The 15,975-nt window shown below is 45.5% G+C and overlaps 1 protein-coding gene across 1 annotated transcript in view; it reads left to right on the top strand.

Moving 5' to 3' along the window:
- itpr3 (inositol 1,4,5-trisphosphate receptor, type 3) overlaps positions 1–15,975 on the top strand; it is a 77,064-nt gene that overhangs the window by 19,002 nt on the left and 42,087 nt on the right. Inside the window, exons 5-19 of the mRNA XM_035382559.1 lie at positions 2,590–2,748; positions 4,054–4,152; positions 6,252–6,335; positions 6,884–7,030; positions 7,454–7,549; positions 8,472–8,516; positions 9,345–9,487; positions 9,930–10,029; positions 10,378–10,538; positions 11,039–11,180; positions 12,588–12,749; positions 13,478–13,650; positions 14,127–14,246; positions 14,349–14,531; positions 14,791–15,042. Coding sequence (XP_035238450.1) covers positions 2,590–2,748; positions 4,054–4,152; positions 6,252–6,335; positions 6,884–7,030; positions 7,454–7,549; positions 8,472–8,516; positions 9,345–9,487; positions 9,930–10,029; positions 10,378–10,538; positions 11,039–11,180; positions 12,588–12,749; positions 13,478–13,650; positions 14,127–14,246; positions 14,349–14,531; positions 14,791–15,042 — 2,066 coding nt within the window. The remainder of the gene's footprint in view (positions 1–2,589; positions 2,749–4,053; positions 4,153–6,251; positions 6,336–6,883; positions 7,031–7,453; positions 7,550–8,471; positions 8,517–9,344; positions 9,488–9,929; positions 10,030–10,377; positions 10,539–11,038; positions 11,181–12,587; positions 12,750–13,477; positions 13,651–14,126; positions 14,247–14,348; positions 14,532–14,790; positions 15,043–15,975) is intronic.

Here is a 15,975-nt window from a genome sequence, read left to right as displayed (position 1 = left end):
TTCACTCTCATCTTCATTCATGCCCGTTATAATAAGCTTGCACCCTTAACTGCCGCTTGTGGCTATTATTTATTTTTGTACTTTTGTGATCGCCTTTGCACCGCCTGTGTTTTGCATCGTGTTTATGAACTCCTGCTTCGGGGGCCGATCCAGAATGATTTACATTAACCGCGTTTCTGAAGCGTAGCTTGCGCTAACCTCGGTGTGTTACCTACGGTCTGTACATGCTGCGGGCTAGTCATAAATATAATAGCCGGAGTTTAGCTCTCTTTACATTTGTCATTAACTTCATGCTCTGAGCTGTTAGCAAATCCACTTCCGAACGAACCGGACAAGACCGAAAAATCCAGCGCGTCGACCTCGGCACATTCCGCTGTGCAGCATAACAGGAGTCCCCGGTGTTTACCTCCGATCAATCCAATCCCGACGCGGCAGGCTGTCACACGTTTGTTTGGCTGGGTAGGTCACAGTGTTAGTGCGTTTGGTAACCTCAGCGGTGTGTCGGAGCTGCGTGTCTCGACACGGTGACCCCCTCGGCTGAACGCCGTCTGAACGCTGACTTGTCTGGGCTAACGTAGCCGCGCCGCGGGCGTGCCGCTGGTCGGTCCTGTGAGGTGAGTGGTGCGGAGCTGCTTCTCGCGTTCTGACAGCCCACAGGTGTGTTTCACACAAACCGCAGGTGACTCGCGTTTACCTGATGACACGACGCGGAGCTGCTCTCTTTGCATGCAAATACTCGCTCGTGTGTCGTCAAACCTGGAGCGCGGTGACAACAGCACTTTTTTTTAACATGTGCGTTTATACCTCAGTCCAGAGCGCAGGGGTGCAGTCAACCCCTTGACAGGAAACAGAAGGCGTGGGTCCGGAGCCCTGTTATAGCCAAGCACGAAAGCACCTGACTCACAATAATCGTGATGTTCTATCAAGTTGGGTCTGATGTTTTAGTGCTGGGCTGAAGCAAAGAATGTTCCTGCACGAGCCCTTCTGTGATAAGATTGGATGCCCTTGGCCTTGAGTTTTTATCAAGTAGTATTAACTCTTTAGTTGTTTTTTAGATTCAGCCATTTTTAATTAGCTTGTTAAGTAAGTGTATGCAGTCATAGTTCTTACTCAGGTGAGTTGAGTAATCTATAACGGTGGGTCTGATAGCCAAATGTTATGTATTTTAGAAAGCAGGGCTCAGTATCCTTCCTCATCAGTTGGAGATTTTACTGTGTGAACATTTGCTGTGGAGGTTTATCTGAAGAAAGGCAGGGAGGGCCTGTACGGACGGGGGCGTAGGCCGATTTCTAAGCCCCTCTCGATCCAAGAAGGTCCAGACGGGTGTGGCTCACCCCGCTCCTGTGTGACTCACCCTCTCACACGGCATCAGGAGCCAAACTGGAGAGGGATCACAGCATAATAAGAGAAAGTGTGTGTGCGTGTGTGTGTGTGTGTGAGAGAGAGAAAGAACTGAAGGTGTAGTGTATGTGAGCTGAAGTTGTATAGTAGGTTAGCAGAAGGTGTTGGCTGGGAGGCAGCTCAGGTATAAGGTTTGTCACTCAGGTATAAGGTTTGTAAGTAGGTTACATTACATTACAGGCATTTAGCAGACATTCTTATCCAGACCGACTTACACAACTTAATTTTACACAGCGTTTACATTGTATCCAATTATACAGCTGGATATATACAGGCAATGCAGGTTAAGTACCTTGCTCAAGGGTACAACGGCAGTGTCCTACCGGAGAATCAAACCTGTGACCTTTAGGTTACAAGACTAACTCCTTGCCCGTTATACAACACTGTCATCCTAAGTAGGTGACTCAGGTGTAAGGTTTGTAAGTAGGTCACTCAGCTGTCAAGTAGTTAGCTTATCAGATTTTCGGAGATGATGTTTTAAACAATGACATCTTATCTGAAGACACCATTTTCTGCAGACTCTGTAGCACTTTCAGGAGCAGTCCCAGCCCGCCACACAACCCTTCACATTGTGCACATCACAGCAGTTCACTGTCACACATGCGTAATGAGAGTGCTCAGTTCTGCATGTGTGTGTGTGTCTGTGTGCGTTTGTGTTACTCTAGCTCCCGCACATGAAGAGCAATAAGTACCTGACTGTCATACATGTGTAATGAGAGCACTCAGTTCTATGTGTGTGTGTGTGTGTGTATGTTATTCTAGCTCCTGCACATGAAGAGCAATAAGTACCTGACTGTCATACATGTGTAATGAGAGCACTCAGTTCTATGTGTGTGTGTGTGTGTGTGTATGTTATTCCAGCTCCTGCACATGAAGAGCAATAAGTACCTGACTGTCATACATGTGTAATGAGAGCACTCAGTTCTATGTGTGTGTGTGTGTGTGTGTATCTGTGTGTGTGTGTGTGTGTGTATGTTATTCCAGCTCCTGCACATGAAGAGTAATAAGTACCTGACTGTCATACATGTGTAATGAGAGCACTCAGTTCTATGTGTGTGTGTGTGTGTGTGTGTGTGTGTATGTTATTCCAGCTCCTGCACATGAAGAGTAATAAGTACCTGACTGTCATACATGTGTAATGAGAGCACTCAGTTCTATGTGTGTGTGTGTGTGTGTATGTTATTCCAGCTCCTGCACATGAAGAGTAATAAGTACCTGACAGTGAACAAGCGGCTGCCGGCGCTGCTGGAGAAGAACGCCATGCGGGTGACGCTGGACGGGACGGGGAACGAGGGCTCCTGGCTCTTCATCCAGCCCTTCTGGAAGCTACGCGCCAACGGGGACAATGTGAGATCCGCGCGCGCGCTGCGCTCCTGTGCTTACACACGCGTGTGGCAGAACGCGGGCACACGCATGCGTGCGTACAGCTGCGCTCGTGTGCACACGCGTGTAAAAACGCGAGCGCTGGCACACACACGCGTACAGCTGCACTCGTGTGCACACACAGAAGAACGCGAGCACTAGCACACACGCATGGACACACTGAATGAGAAGGCCTTGAAAGCATTTCTTTACCTTTTGGCTTTAAAAGACGTTGTCAAATTTCTCCACCTTATAGTTTTAAAAGGACCTTTAGGGTTCTGTCTTACTGTTTAGCATACATATACTTAATCATCTAAGTTCAATGCAAATTTAAAATGGTCCATTGAACGAGTATGCGTTTAACGGAGCAGGAAGTCTAGTCTACAGTGGGCTTGTTTCTGCAGTCTGACCTCTGGTAGGAAACACAATGTGGAGGCGAATACAGAGAAGCCACTGTCACTCGTGAAAGCTGTGCAGACATCAGGCTTCAGGAATGTGTGTGGGCCAGAGCACCCACAATGCACTGGACACAGATACTGTAAATCCTTCTGCATAAGGCCCTGTCTCTCCGTTTACAGTAGATACTGTAAATCCTTCTGCATAAGCACCTGTGTCTCCATTTTACAGGATATAAGACGTGCAGTGCAGGACAAGATCTGATGACAACATGCAAAATTTGTCAGAAATTTTTTAATATATATATATTTCAAATATTTAATACATTCATACATATAGTTCATACAATCCAGCTGGATTTTAGTTGCTCCTCTGTATAAGATATTATTAAAGAATATTAGCATATATAATTTTGTAGATAAAGGGGATAGTGTGTGGGTGGTGGGATTAGGCAGATGTGGTTTGCTCAGCATATGGTGGGTGTGGCTTGCTCTGTGTGTGGGTGGTCTGGTTTGCTGAGGGTGTGGTAGTAAGTAAGAGTGGTTTGCTCAAAGTGTGGTGGGTGTGGTTTTTCAGTGGGTGTGGTTTGCTGAGTATGTAGTAGGTGTGGTTTGCTCAAAGTGTGGTGGGTGTGGTTTTTCAGTGGGTGTGGTTTGCTGAGTGTATGGTAGGTGTGGCTTTCTCACAGTGTGGTGGGTGTGGTTTTTAGTGGGTGTGGTTTGCTGAGTGTATGGTAGGTGTGGCTTTCTCACTGTGTGGTGGGTGTGGTTTTTAGTGGGTGTGGTTTGCTGAGTGTATGGTAGGTGTGGCTTTCTCACTGTGTGGTGGGTGTGGTTTTTTAGTGGGTGTGGTTTACTGAGTATGTGCTGATGATCTCCTCATGTTCTGCTGCAGGTGGTGGTGGGGGATAAAGTTATTTTGAACCCAGTGAATGCAGGCCAGCCCCTCCATGCCAGCAACTATGAACTGTCTGACCACCCTGGCTGCAAGGAGGTGAGTGCTGAGTAATGGAGGTGAATTACAATAATGGCAGTGAGTTACTGTAATGGAGACAGGTTACAGTAATGCAGGTGAGTTACTGTAATGGATATGAGCTACAGTAATGGAGGTGAGTTACTGTAATGGATGTGAGCTACTGTAATGGAGGTGAGTTACTGTAAAGGAGACATGTTACTGTAATGGAGGTGAGTTACTGTAATGGATGTGAGCTAGAGTAATGGAGGTGAGTTACTGTAATGGATGTGAGCTACAGTAATGGCAGTGAGTTACTGTAATGGAGACAAATTACAGTAATGGAGGCACTTTACCGTAATGGATGTGAGTTACTGTAATTGAGATGAGTAGTGAGTGATGGAGGCGAGTTACTGTAATGGAGGTGAGTTGCTGCCCCAGTAAGTCATTTTATCAGCAAACTTTGTCAAGCAATGTGATGCTGTGAAGTTTTTTAGTTTGCTGCTTTTATTATTGTACGTTCTGTTTTTATTGCATTGTTTTTATTGCTTGTTTAATTTTTTCTATTTTTAAGTATTGCACTATGGCCCTGGGGGCATTATATTTTGTTCTACTCTTTGCATAACCTGTAAGGCGAAGGAATGACAATAAACTAACTATCTGCTATCTAACTGGTGACATATTTGCCGCGCCTAACGATCCTACGAACTGTCACAATCCCAATCTGTAAGCAGTGCAGTGCTGTGGAGCTGTTCCAGGAAACTACAGTAAATACACACTTACAGTAAATATGAATTGCATAAAGAGCACATGGAAATGTGTGGAAGTCTCACTGCAGCATGCGTCATATGCTCACGCACAGCTGCAGTCTGCAGAGTCTAGGGAACTGGCACCATCTCCTCCAGCTGTTCCACACTGGGATATATATTGTGGGTCAATAATCAAGAAAAAAACACTCCTTACTGGTGCTAGAGAAATTTATGACTAAAACGTTTAGTATTCATGTGAGCAATGACTGCCCAACCCTGTTCCTGGAGATCTACCGTCCCGTAGGTTTTCATTTAAACCCTAATTTGGCACACCTGATTCTACTAATTAGCAGCCCAACGAGATCTCTAGCTGCTCAATGAGGTGTGTTTTCTGTGAAAACCTACTGATGGGTGAATCTCTGGGAACAGGGTTGGGCAGCCCTGATATAAGCTGTGCTGTGTGAACAGTCATTCAGATAATAATAAAGTTAGCTTCCAGAACTATACACAGCATATACATGCAAATAATCTTTAATTCTGGTGGATGGATTATCAACCTGAGTTCTGTCACTGCTTTGGAGTATACTTTTAGAAGAAATTGTATGAATTTGAATGAATGAATGAATTTACTGCCTGGTAAATGAGGCTGTGGTTCATTGGTCAAAGTCAGTTTTGTCATGATGTCACAGTGATGTGTTTCAGTATGTGAGATGATTCATTGGAAAAGAGCACCAGTAATAAGACATACTGTGCAGTGTGCTTGTCTAACCACAGCTATCTGTGCTGGTCAAATTCTCATGTTCTCATAAACTGATCACGCAGGATTACTGGGGTGATCAAAGCATTGGGTACTGAAGAAGGACATTAACGCTACATGTGACCACTACATGTGACTTACATGTGAACACTACATGTGACCGCTACATGTGACCAGTACACTGCTCTGACAAATCACCATGAATTGATTCTAAAGTATACCATAATGGGCGATGACTGTCCTCCCTCTTTTACACGTTAGCTTGTTGTATTATTCATTTAATAATATTCCACCTCTTTTTGTCCCCCGCACACTGGTGGTAGAAAATAGAAAATGAAAAGGGTATGTTTAACTGCACTGTGATAAGGTAGGTCTATGACAATTAAACTGAAGCACAATCCCTACCCTTTCTATGAGAGGAACAGTCTCGTCTCGCTGATGCTGCTGACTATAGAACAGGTGCTTAAGCGTCCGTATGAATGGCCTATTAGATACATGCTGAAATATTAATGTCTGTTTTTATACTCCCACTTGACGGGAACAAAGACTGTAAACTAAGATGGAGGAACTCATGAATGATCCATGAATTCAGTGCATTTGTTACAGCCGTCGGACACGTCTGCCTCCCCCTGCAGGTGAACTCTGTGAATGGCAACACCAGCTGGAAGATCAACCTCTTCATGATGTTCAGTGACCACAGAGATGAAGTGTTGAAAGGGGTAGGTGCAGTCATCAGTTCTCATCATAAGCACTGGTATTCTCAGAATTTTGATGGTGACGTACTCCTGAACTAATATGGATGTGCTGTTTTTGTATTCTAAAGGATGAGACAGTTTTATTATAAAGCATTGTAAAACTTGTATTTGTGTTCTAAAGGATGAGACTGAGTTGTATGATGATGATGATGGTGATGGTGATGATGATAGTGATGGTGATGATGATGGCGATGATGATAGTGAGAGTGATGATGATGATGATGATGTTATGCCGATGATGATGATGATAGTGATGATGATGATGATGATGAGGATAGTGATGGTGATTATGATGGCAATGATAGTGAGAGTGATGATGATGATGTGATGCTGATTATGATGAGGATAGTGATGGTGATGGTGATGATGATAGTGATGGTGATGATGATAGTGAGGGTGATGGCGATGATGATGATGATGTGATGCTGCTGCTGATGATGATGTTGATAGTAATGGTGATGATGATGGTGATCATGATGAATGATGAATATGTGGCTGCTGTGTTGCCCCAGGGGGATGTGGTCAGACTGTTCCATGCTGAGCAGGAGAAGTTTCTGACGTGCGACGAGTACAAGGCCAAGCTGCACGTCTTTCTCCGGACCACCCTGCGCCAGTCTGCCACTTCAGCCACCAGCTCCAATGCATTGTGGGAAGTGGAGGTCAGTGCAAGTCTCTCAGACTGCGCTTCCATCTTACTTATTGCCAGCAGTTTGCATATGATGTATTTTTATTTTCTTAGATATTTTTGTGTATGTTGTATGGCTGTGTAGGTGGTTTTGTGTGTGTGTGTGTGTGTGTGTGTTTGTGTGTGTGGTCAAGCTTGGTCAATGCTACACTGTAGTGATTAGCTGTCTGACAAACCTGGAAGACCATGGTGTATTAATATAATGGGGTGTGCATTGCCCACATGAGCAATATGTCAATCAGGTGGTCTTTTGTGCTAGTGAAATTGTCCGTGATTGGTAACTGGTTTTTTGAGTGATCTTTTCTGCCAGTGAAGTTATCACTGAGTGGTAACTGTTTTTTGTGGGTCGGTGGTACTAGCGAAGGTGTCAGTGAGTGGTAACTGGTTTTGTGGGTAGGTGGTGCATCACGACCCCTGTCGAGGAGGAGCAGGGCACTGGAACAGCCTGTACCGCTTCAAACACCTGGCAACTGGCCACTACCTGGCCGCTGAGGTAAGACTGCCGCGAAGCGGCTAACATCCAAATTAGCGCCCCCTCGTACCCTTATGTCTACTGTGGGCTACGCATTGAACATTGTCTAGGGTGTTTGCTTTCTTATTAGTAATGAGGTATCATGCAGTACTTGGAAACCAAAAAGCCAAGTTAATTAAAATACATCTATTGTTACCTCTTTATGTTCATTGGATTCATTGATAGAATACTCCAGCCCTCCATGACCCAAGCAAATGATCGAATATATTGAGTACAGTGCCGCCCCACCTGTTACATCGGGTGCAGTTACCATGTGTCACTGTGACATTTTAAAACCAGTACTCTCTTTTCCTTAGCGCACCCCAAGCACAGGAAATGAATTCATATTTGTATCTTGGAACATGTAGTTTCTTGTGCGTTAGCTTTTACGTAAATGATTGTCCATTCTCCACTGGCTGAATGAGTGAATAGTAATGGTCTTAGTTATAGAAAAGAATACTGGGGGTTTGGGGCATATAGCATTGTGTCTTTTTTTTTTTGTTTTTCTTCACCCAATGTTCTAAGACTAAATTCCTGCTGGTAGCATTAGGTTTGTGTTAATTACTTCTGGGAAATCTAAGTCATGAATGGCTCTCAGGGTTGTGTTACACAGGATGTTTTTCCTGCTGTCTCAGATGATTGTGTTTATTCTCTAAATCATCCTGAAAATACTGGGTGTTCCAGTTAACACGTTCTATTAGCGAGAATGGTGAATATTAATTAGTTTATTGTCATACTTTTTGTTCTCTTGATTATTTCTATGACGATATCATATCTGATTTTAATTGTTTAAAATTGAGTTTTAAGAGCATTGGTAATTCTCCCTGGTTGCCCAGAATTAATTATTCAAAATGGCATTGTCTTATAGAGTATTTCTATTGTTTTTTTGTTTTCCATATTTTAGGAAAACCCTAGCTACAAAGGGGACAGCATTGAAATGCCAACTGTTGTGAGTAGATGCCAAGTTATTTTTAATAGTTTGAGAATCTGATCATGTGATGTATGTTTGGTGGAAGTACGTTTACCTCAGATGAAATATTTTCTTATGTGATGAAAATGGCTGTGTCTGTAAATGGGACAGGCTGGGACCCAATCTCACAGGCCTGGGACCCACTCCCACAGACTGGGATCCACTCCCACAGGCCAGGAACCCACTCCCACATGCTGGGAGAAACTCCCACAGACTGGGATCCACTCCCACAGGCCAGGGACCCACTCTCACAGGCTGGGGACCCATTCTCACAGGCCTGGGACCCACTCCCACAGGCTGGGGACCCTCTCTCACAGGCCTGAGACCCACCCCCACAGGCTGGGGACCCACTCCCACAGACTGGGATCCACTCCCACAGGCCTGGAACCCACTCCCACAGACTGGGACCCACTCCCACTGATTGGGATCCACCCCCCCGGCCAGGGACCCACTCTCACAGGCTGGGGACCCATTCTCACAGGCTTGGGACCCACTCCCACGGGCTGGGGACCCTCTCTCACAGGCCTGAGACCCACTCCCACAGCCTGAGACCCACTCTCACAGGCTGGGGACCCACTCCCACAGGTCTGGGACCCACTCCCACAGACCTGAGACCCACTCCCACAGACCTGGGACCCATTCTCACAGGTCTGGGACCCACTCCCACTAGCTGGGTACCCACTCCCACAGGTTCTGTATTGGTTGTGCCAGTACTCAATTTGACTCGGTGAACCCCCCCCCCCCCCCCCTTATTTGGTGAATGTAGGAAAGGAGATTTTATTTAATTACTGACCCTTCCCTCCTCAGGTGGATAATGGGCGGAACAACAAGTGGAATCTTGGTGAGCGGGTGAAGTACAAGCTGGCGGCCGTACCTCACGGAAATGACATCGCCTCCCTGTTTGAGCTCGACCCCACCACCCTGCAGAAGACTGACTCTTTCGTTCCCAGGTACTGTCCCACTTGTCAGTAAGTTTTCATTGCTAAAATATAGCTTTATTTAACCTTCCCATTATCTTTAATCTTGCCATAATGCTCTTATCCCAGTTATGTTAGAGATCATTAGTGGATGCAATCTCAGGATACTGAGAAAAAACAGGCGCAATTTAAATTAAAGGTAAGGAGGTTGGTTGATTGGTTAACTGATAGGAAACTGGGTTGTTTGGTTTATTGATAGGCAGCTGGGTTGATTATGGAGCTAGGTTAATTGATAGAACAGGATTGATTTGTTAATTGAAGGGGGAGATGGCTTGATTGCTTAATTGATAGGGTGTTGAATTGATTAAGGAGCCAAGTTAATTGATGGAGTGGGGCTGATAGGGAGGCAGTTGATTGGTTAATTGATAAAGATCTGGGCTGATTAACTGAATTGATGAACCATTTTCTTCCATAGAAACTCATATGTACGCCTCCGCCACTTGTGCACCAACACATGGATCCAGGGCACCAACGTGCCCATTGATATTGATGAGGAGAGGCCCATTAGGCTAATGGTATGACCCAAACACACCCTCCTCCCCACCCCAATAATCAGGCTTATGGTACACCCCAAACACCCCTTCCCATCAAGTGTGCAGGTGTATCATGTATGGCCAGTCAGCAAAACCCCCTGTGTTAATCCCTCATTTCATCTTCTATAACTACCATTACAATCACACACACCCATCTCACTGACACAATGCACATTATATTTAAAAGTTTTTAATTAAAATATAATTTCAGGATGACAAAATCATTTTATTATGAGTATTTATTATCCCAACATTGTAATATGTGTGTTTTACCGTAAATGTTTTTAATAACTGGAATGGCTTTCTCCATGAATTTCATTTGGTTTTCAGCTGGGCACCTGCCCTACCAAAGAGGACAAGGAGGCGTTCGCCATCGTGTCCGTGCCAGTGATGGAGATCCGGGACCTGGACTTTGCCAACGACGCCAGCGCCATGCTGAGCACCGTGGTGGACAGGTTCAACGAAGGCTTCATCAGCCAGAACGACAGGAGGTACGCGGCTCCGTATCGCGGCATGTGTGTGACGCATAATCCGCTCGTCCTGGGCCTTGGTGGGCCTAGTGAACCTGCTTTCTCCTGACGCATGTCTACCTGAGTGGGTATGGAAGATCTAGACTGGTCAAGTTATAACTGATTTTAAAGGTGGTTTGTTACTTGTAGTAGCATATCTGTTGGAACTGCAATTACAGAGTTTCGGTGTGTTGTTGAGTATGCAGACGTTTTGCTGTGTCTGGGTGCTGGAATTAGTTGTAAATGCTAGGAGGTGGTTGGGCTTCTGGTGAGCGTAAGTCAGTGTGCTTAGGTACAGGCGGGTATTACTGTATCTGGATGCAGGTGAGAGTTGTTGTCTCTCCACACAGGTGAGTATTGGAGTTGTGTTTGCGGGTGGGTGTTGCTCTGTCCGGGTGCAGGTGACTGTTACAGTGCACGCAGTTCAGTGTTGTTGTTTTGGCTCAGAGACCTCACTCCTCTGTCTGCTCTGCATTTCCAAGGTTCGCCATCAAGCTGCTGGAGGATCTGGTGTTCTTTGTGGCAGACACGGCCAACACGGGGCAGCCTGTGCTGGAGGTGATGATGACCAAGCCCAACAGGGAGCGACAGAAACTGATGCGGGAGCAGAACATTCTCAAACAGGTCTGCAGTTACAGCCTAAACTATGAGCACAGTTTCACACAGGCCAGTCAAACAGGTCTGCAGTTACAGCCTAAACTATGAGCACAGTTTCACACAGGCCAGACCAGGTTTAAACAGGTCAGCAGTTACAGCCTAAAATATGAGCACAGTTTCACACAGGCCAGACCAGTCAAACAGGTCTGCAGTTACAGCCTAAACTGTGAGCACAGTTTCACACAGGCCAGGCCAGTCAAACAGGTCTGCAGTTACAGCTTAAAAACTATGAGCACAGTTTCACACAGGCCAGACCAGTCAAACAGGTCTGCAGTTACCGCCTAAACTATGAGCACAGTTTCACACAGGCCAGGCCAGTCTAACAGATCTGCAGTTACAGCCTAAACTATGAGCACAGTTTCACACAGGCCAGTCAAACAGGTCTGCAGTTACAGCCTAAACTGTGAGCACAGTTTCACACAGGCCAGGCCAGTCTAACAGATCTGCAGTTACAGCCTAAACTATGAGCACAGTTTCACACAGGCCAGGCCAGTCTAACAGGTCTGCAGTTACAGCCTAAACTATGTGCACAGTTTCACACAGGCCAGGCCAGTCAAACAGGTCTACAGTTACAGCCTAAACTATGAGCACAGTTTCACACAGGCCAGGCCAGTCTAACAGATCTGCAGTTACAGCCTAAACTATGAGCACAGTTTCACACAGACCAGGCCAGTCAAACAGGCCAGCGGTTGAAGACTAAACTATGAGCACAGTTTCACACAGGCCAGACCAGGCAGACTAACAATAGGAGGGAGGAGTGTGGCACAGTGGGTAAGGAACTGGGCTTGTAACCGAAAGGTCGCAGGTTCGATTCCCGGGTAAGGACACTGCTGTTGTACCCTTGAGCAAGGTACTTAACCTGCATTGCTTCAGTATATATCCAGCTGTATAAATGGATACAATGTAAAGTGCTATGTAAAAAAGTTGTGTAAGTCGCTCTGGATAAGAGCGTCTGCTAAATGCCTGTAATGTAATGTAATGTAATGTAACAATACAAATAAATGACTAGAATGCTGATGCAATGTCCAAATAAGTATGTATGATGTATAAGTATCATATAAAAATAAGTTTCTCAAAATACAATTCGAGAAAAATTAATGACAGTACGTTGAAAATGGAATGAAAAAAAAATACCCTATGAAATTAAACTATTTCTGTGCAACTGTAACCCATCACTGCATATTGATATGGAATCAATGACAATAATTTAATGGAAAATCACTGAAAACATTAAAAAACTATTTAAAATACAAATCACATAACCATTAAACAATATAGCTAAAGGCATTCAAATTCAGTGACATGTTTTTTATGTTGAAAAAGAAGCTACAGTTCATTGTGTCCTTAGTGTGACCTCTCCCCACCACCCGTCAGGTTTTCGGGATCCTGAAGGCCCCGTTTAAGGAGAAGGGGAGCGAGGGGCCGCTGCTTCGGCTGGAGGAGCTGAGCGACCAGAAGAACGCCCCGTACCAGTACATGTTCCGCCTGTCCTACCGCGTCCTGCGCCACTCTCAGGAGGATTACCGTAAGAACCAGGTAAACCACGCCTCCGTCCCCAAAAACACACCCCAAAAACCAGGCACAGCGGCCTCCTCTAGCACACATTCCCGCGATAAGCAGGTTCAACTGCACCCCACCAGTGTAGGTGACTGCAAAAATCACAATACATTGGCTAGTTGAGACCACAAACCGGACTTGTACAAATTATTTGAAAACGGGACATTCTGGTCAAAAAAATAAAAATGGACATCTGGCTACCCTAGCTGGGTAGGTAGAGGTAGCTAATGTTACTTACAGGTCCAACAGAAAACAAGCCAACACCCCGTCACTTTCTTCCCCTCTGTGAACTTCAGATGACGCCACTGAGGGAAAGCAGTTCCAAGGATAACTATATTGAACAGGGCCTGTCGACTTGTCTTTTTTCTTCGCTGTATCTGGGCCATTGCAGCGGCTAGCTAGCTAGCAACAAACCACAAATCTGATCAAACACAAATCAAACTACAGGCTCTGTAGCCACACCCACCTCTCCCCATACAGAAAAGAGCACCGCACCCAGAAGTGTCCCAGACAAATTTTAGAATAACAAATACGTAAACGTGCTTAAAGACCGAGATTGCCAGTGCCTAAATGATATGCCTTAGCGTGGTTATTTTATAATGTTTTCAAGGTAAAAATCTTAAAAAGGTAAAAAGCATAGTTTGCCTTTAGCTGCCATTAAATACATGAAGCCGAGTGTGACTCGTTCTGCTTGACCTCTCCTGTAGGAGCACATAGCCAAGCAGTTTGGGCTGATGCAGTCTCAGATCGGCTACGACATCCTGGCGGAGGACACCATCACTGCCCTCCTCCACAACAACCGCAAGCTCCTGGAGAAGCACATCACCAAGAAGGAAGTGGAGACCTTCGTCAGCCTGGTGCGCAGGAACCGCGAACCCAGGTAACGCCCGACACACCCGTCGCGGTGGCGCAGAAGGTTCCTGGTTTGAGTCCCAACCTGCCGGGTCCTCTCTGGCTGGAGTTTGCATGTTCTCCCTGTGTTTGCTTGGGTTCTCCTCCGGGTACTCCGGTTTCCTCCCACACTGAAGGCATGCATGTCAGGTTAGGTATACTCCTGACGCTGCCCTTGACCAAGGCACTGGTCTCAGAACTGGAAACTGCGGTTGGTCCCTGGGCGCTGCACTATGGCTGCCCACAGCTTCTAAGCAACTAGGATGGTTTAAATGCCGAGGACAAATGAGCCCCACTGGGTTCAATAAAGTAAAAAAGAGAGAAGAAAGAAATAAAATGAAGAATTAAGAGTCTTCTGAGCAAGGGAATGCTGTTCGGTGAGCCTTATCGACTGGTCGATTCAGGACTGTTCAGTAATTTGTTGTTACCACTTGGGTTAGGGCTAAATTTGTGTGCTCTTGACAGGTTTCTGGATTACCTGTCGGATCTGTGTGTGTCGAATAACGTGGCCATTCCAGTGACCCAGGAGCTTATCTGCAAGTGTGTGCTGGAGCCCAAGAATCAGGACATCCTCATCAAGACAGAGTAAGCCACCTTTAAGACACACGCACACACACACACACACTCACACTCACACCGAACACACACGCCCGGGGATTCTAGGTTTATGAGGGTTTATGGTCACAGACGGCGAGTTCCCAAGGATATACCACACCCCTCGGGGTACCTGGAGGAGTACGCGGAGGAGGACGAAGTGTGGCTGGTCTGGACCGATAAGACCAACGAGAAGCAGGAGAAGAGCATCCGGCTGCTGGCTCAGGAGGCCCGGCAAGGCAATGCCCACGACGAGAACGTGCTGACTTACTACAGGTACACCTGTGCACGTACCCACTCCTTTTTACAGCTACATCTGTTCCAGTATCTGCTCTTTACTACAGGTACACCTGCAGATGTACCTGCTGCTTTTTACAGTTATACCTGTACAAGTATCTACTCTTTACTACTGGTACACCTACACAATTTCATGATCCTTTCTACAGGTACTCCTGTACAGGAATGTGTTAATGTGAGAGCCCCTCTCCAGGTGCACACAGAGTAGCGGTCTGATTAACGCCGAACCCTTCCTCAGGTACCAGCTGAAGTTGTTTGCTCGGATGTCTCTGGACCGGCAGTACCTGGCTATTGATGAGATCTCCAAGCAGCTGGACGTGGAGCTGATCTTCCTGTGCATGATGGACGAGACGCTGCCCTACGACCTACGGGCCTCCTTCTGCCATCTCATGCTGCACACGCATGTGGACCGTGACCCCCAGGAGCTGGTCACGCCCGTCAAATTCGCCCGACTCTGGACCGAGATCCCCACCTCCATCTCCATCAAAGAGTAAGTCATCACCCAGCCATTTCAGCTCTGATCGGTCTGGGGAAAGTAGCGGTTAGCGCTGGCTCTTATCTGTCTGAAAATATTATTAAACCATAAGTTGCCCCTCCCTGTGATAAATGATTTACAGCCCATATTTGTGACGGGTGCTGGAGAAAAGGTCCGCAAGTCGCAAATCTTGAAATCGCGCTAGGAGGCAAAAAAGGTTTTTTAATTTTTTTTTTACTGTTTTCCTTTTTTTCATATTACGAAAGTTAAAGTGTTGAAGAAGTCACTCAATAGAATAAACAACATTTTTAGGGTCACTAAATACTTATAATTTGTCAGCAAATTCGGCTTGTTTTAGTGATTCTTACAGCCGGGTTTTGGAGGCGTGATGGGGGTGCAGTTTAATTAGCATGTTTGATTTCGTTGGCTATTGTCACTTTGTTTCAGTCAAGCCACCGCCCATAAATAATGGGACCAAAACACCAGCACCTGTCACATATACAAAATTTTTGGTTCGTCCAAAATCAAAAAAGAACCAATGTCCTAAGCTTTCTTTAACCTGCTGAACACAGCCGTAAACTTGCCTCGACCCTCAGACTTATCGTTTTCATAACCCTAACCCTAAGTTGAGCCCTAAAACGTAATTGAAGCCATAGGAACTTTTGAAAACATGTGATTACTCATTTAAAATTGTGGAAAACTGTGCCAAGACTGTGAATTCCATAGTACAAATGCTAAAAAATATATTTGAGGCCTTAAAAAAAAAAATGTTTTCCCTGAAAAAATATGTATATTTTCCATATCTTGTTATGGTCATAGGTACCTATACTAGTATATACAAAATTTTTGGCTCGTCCAAAATCAAAAAAGAACCAATGTCCTAAGCTTTCTTTAACCTGCTGAACACAGCCGTGAACTTGCCTTGACCCTCAGACTTATCGTTTTCAT

Source organism: Anguilla anguilla, chromosome 11 (assembly GCF_013347855.1).
Source record: "Anguilla anguilla isolate fAngAng1 chromosome 11, fAngAng1.pri, whole genome shotgun sequence".
Taxonomy (NCBI): domain Eukaryota; kingdom Metazoa; phylum Chordata; class Actinopteri; order Anguilliformes; family Anguillidae; genus Anguilla; species Anguilla anguilla.
The sequence above is the reverse complement of the archived record's forward strand: the minus strand, read 5'-3'. Positions and strand labels throughout refer to the sequence as shown.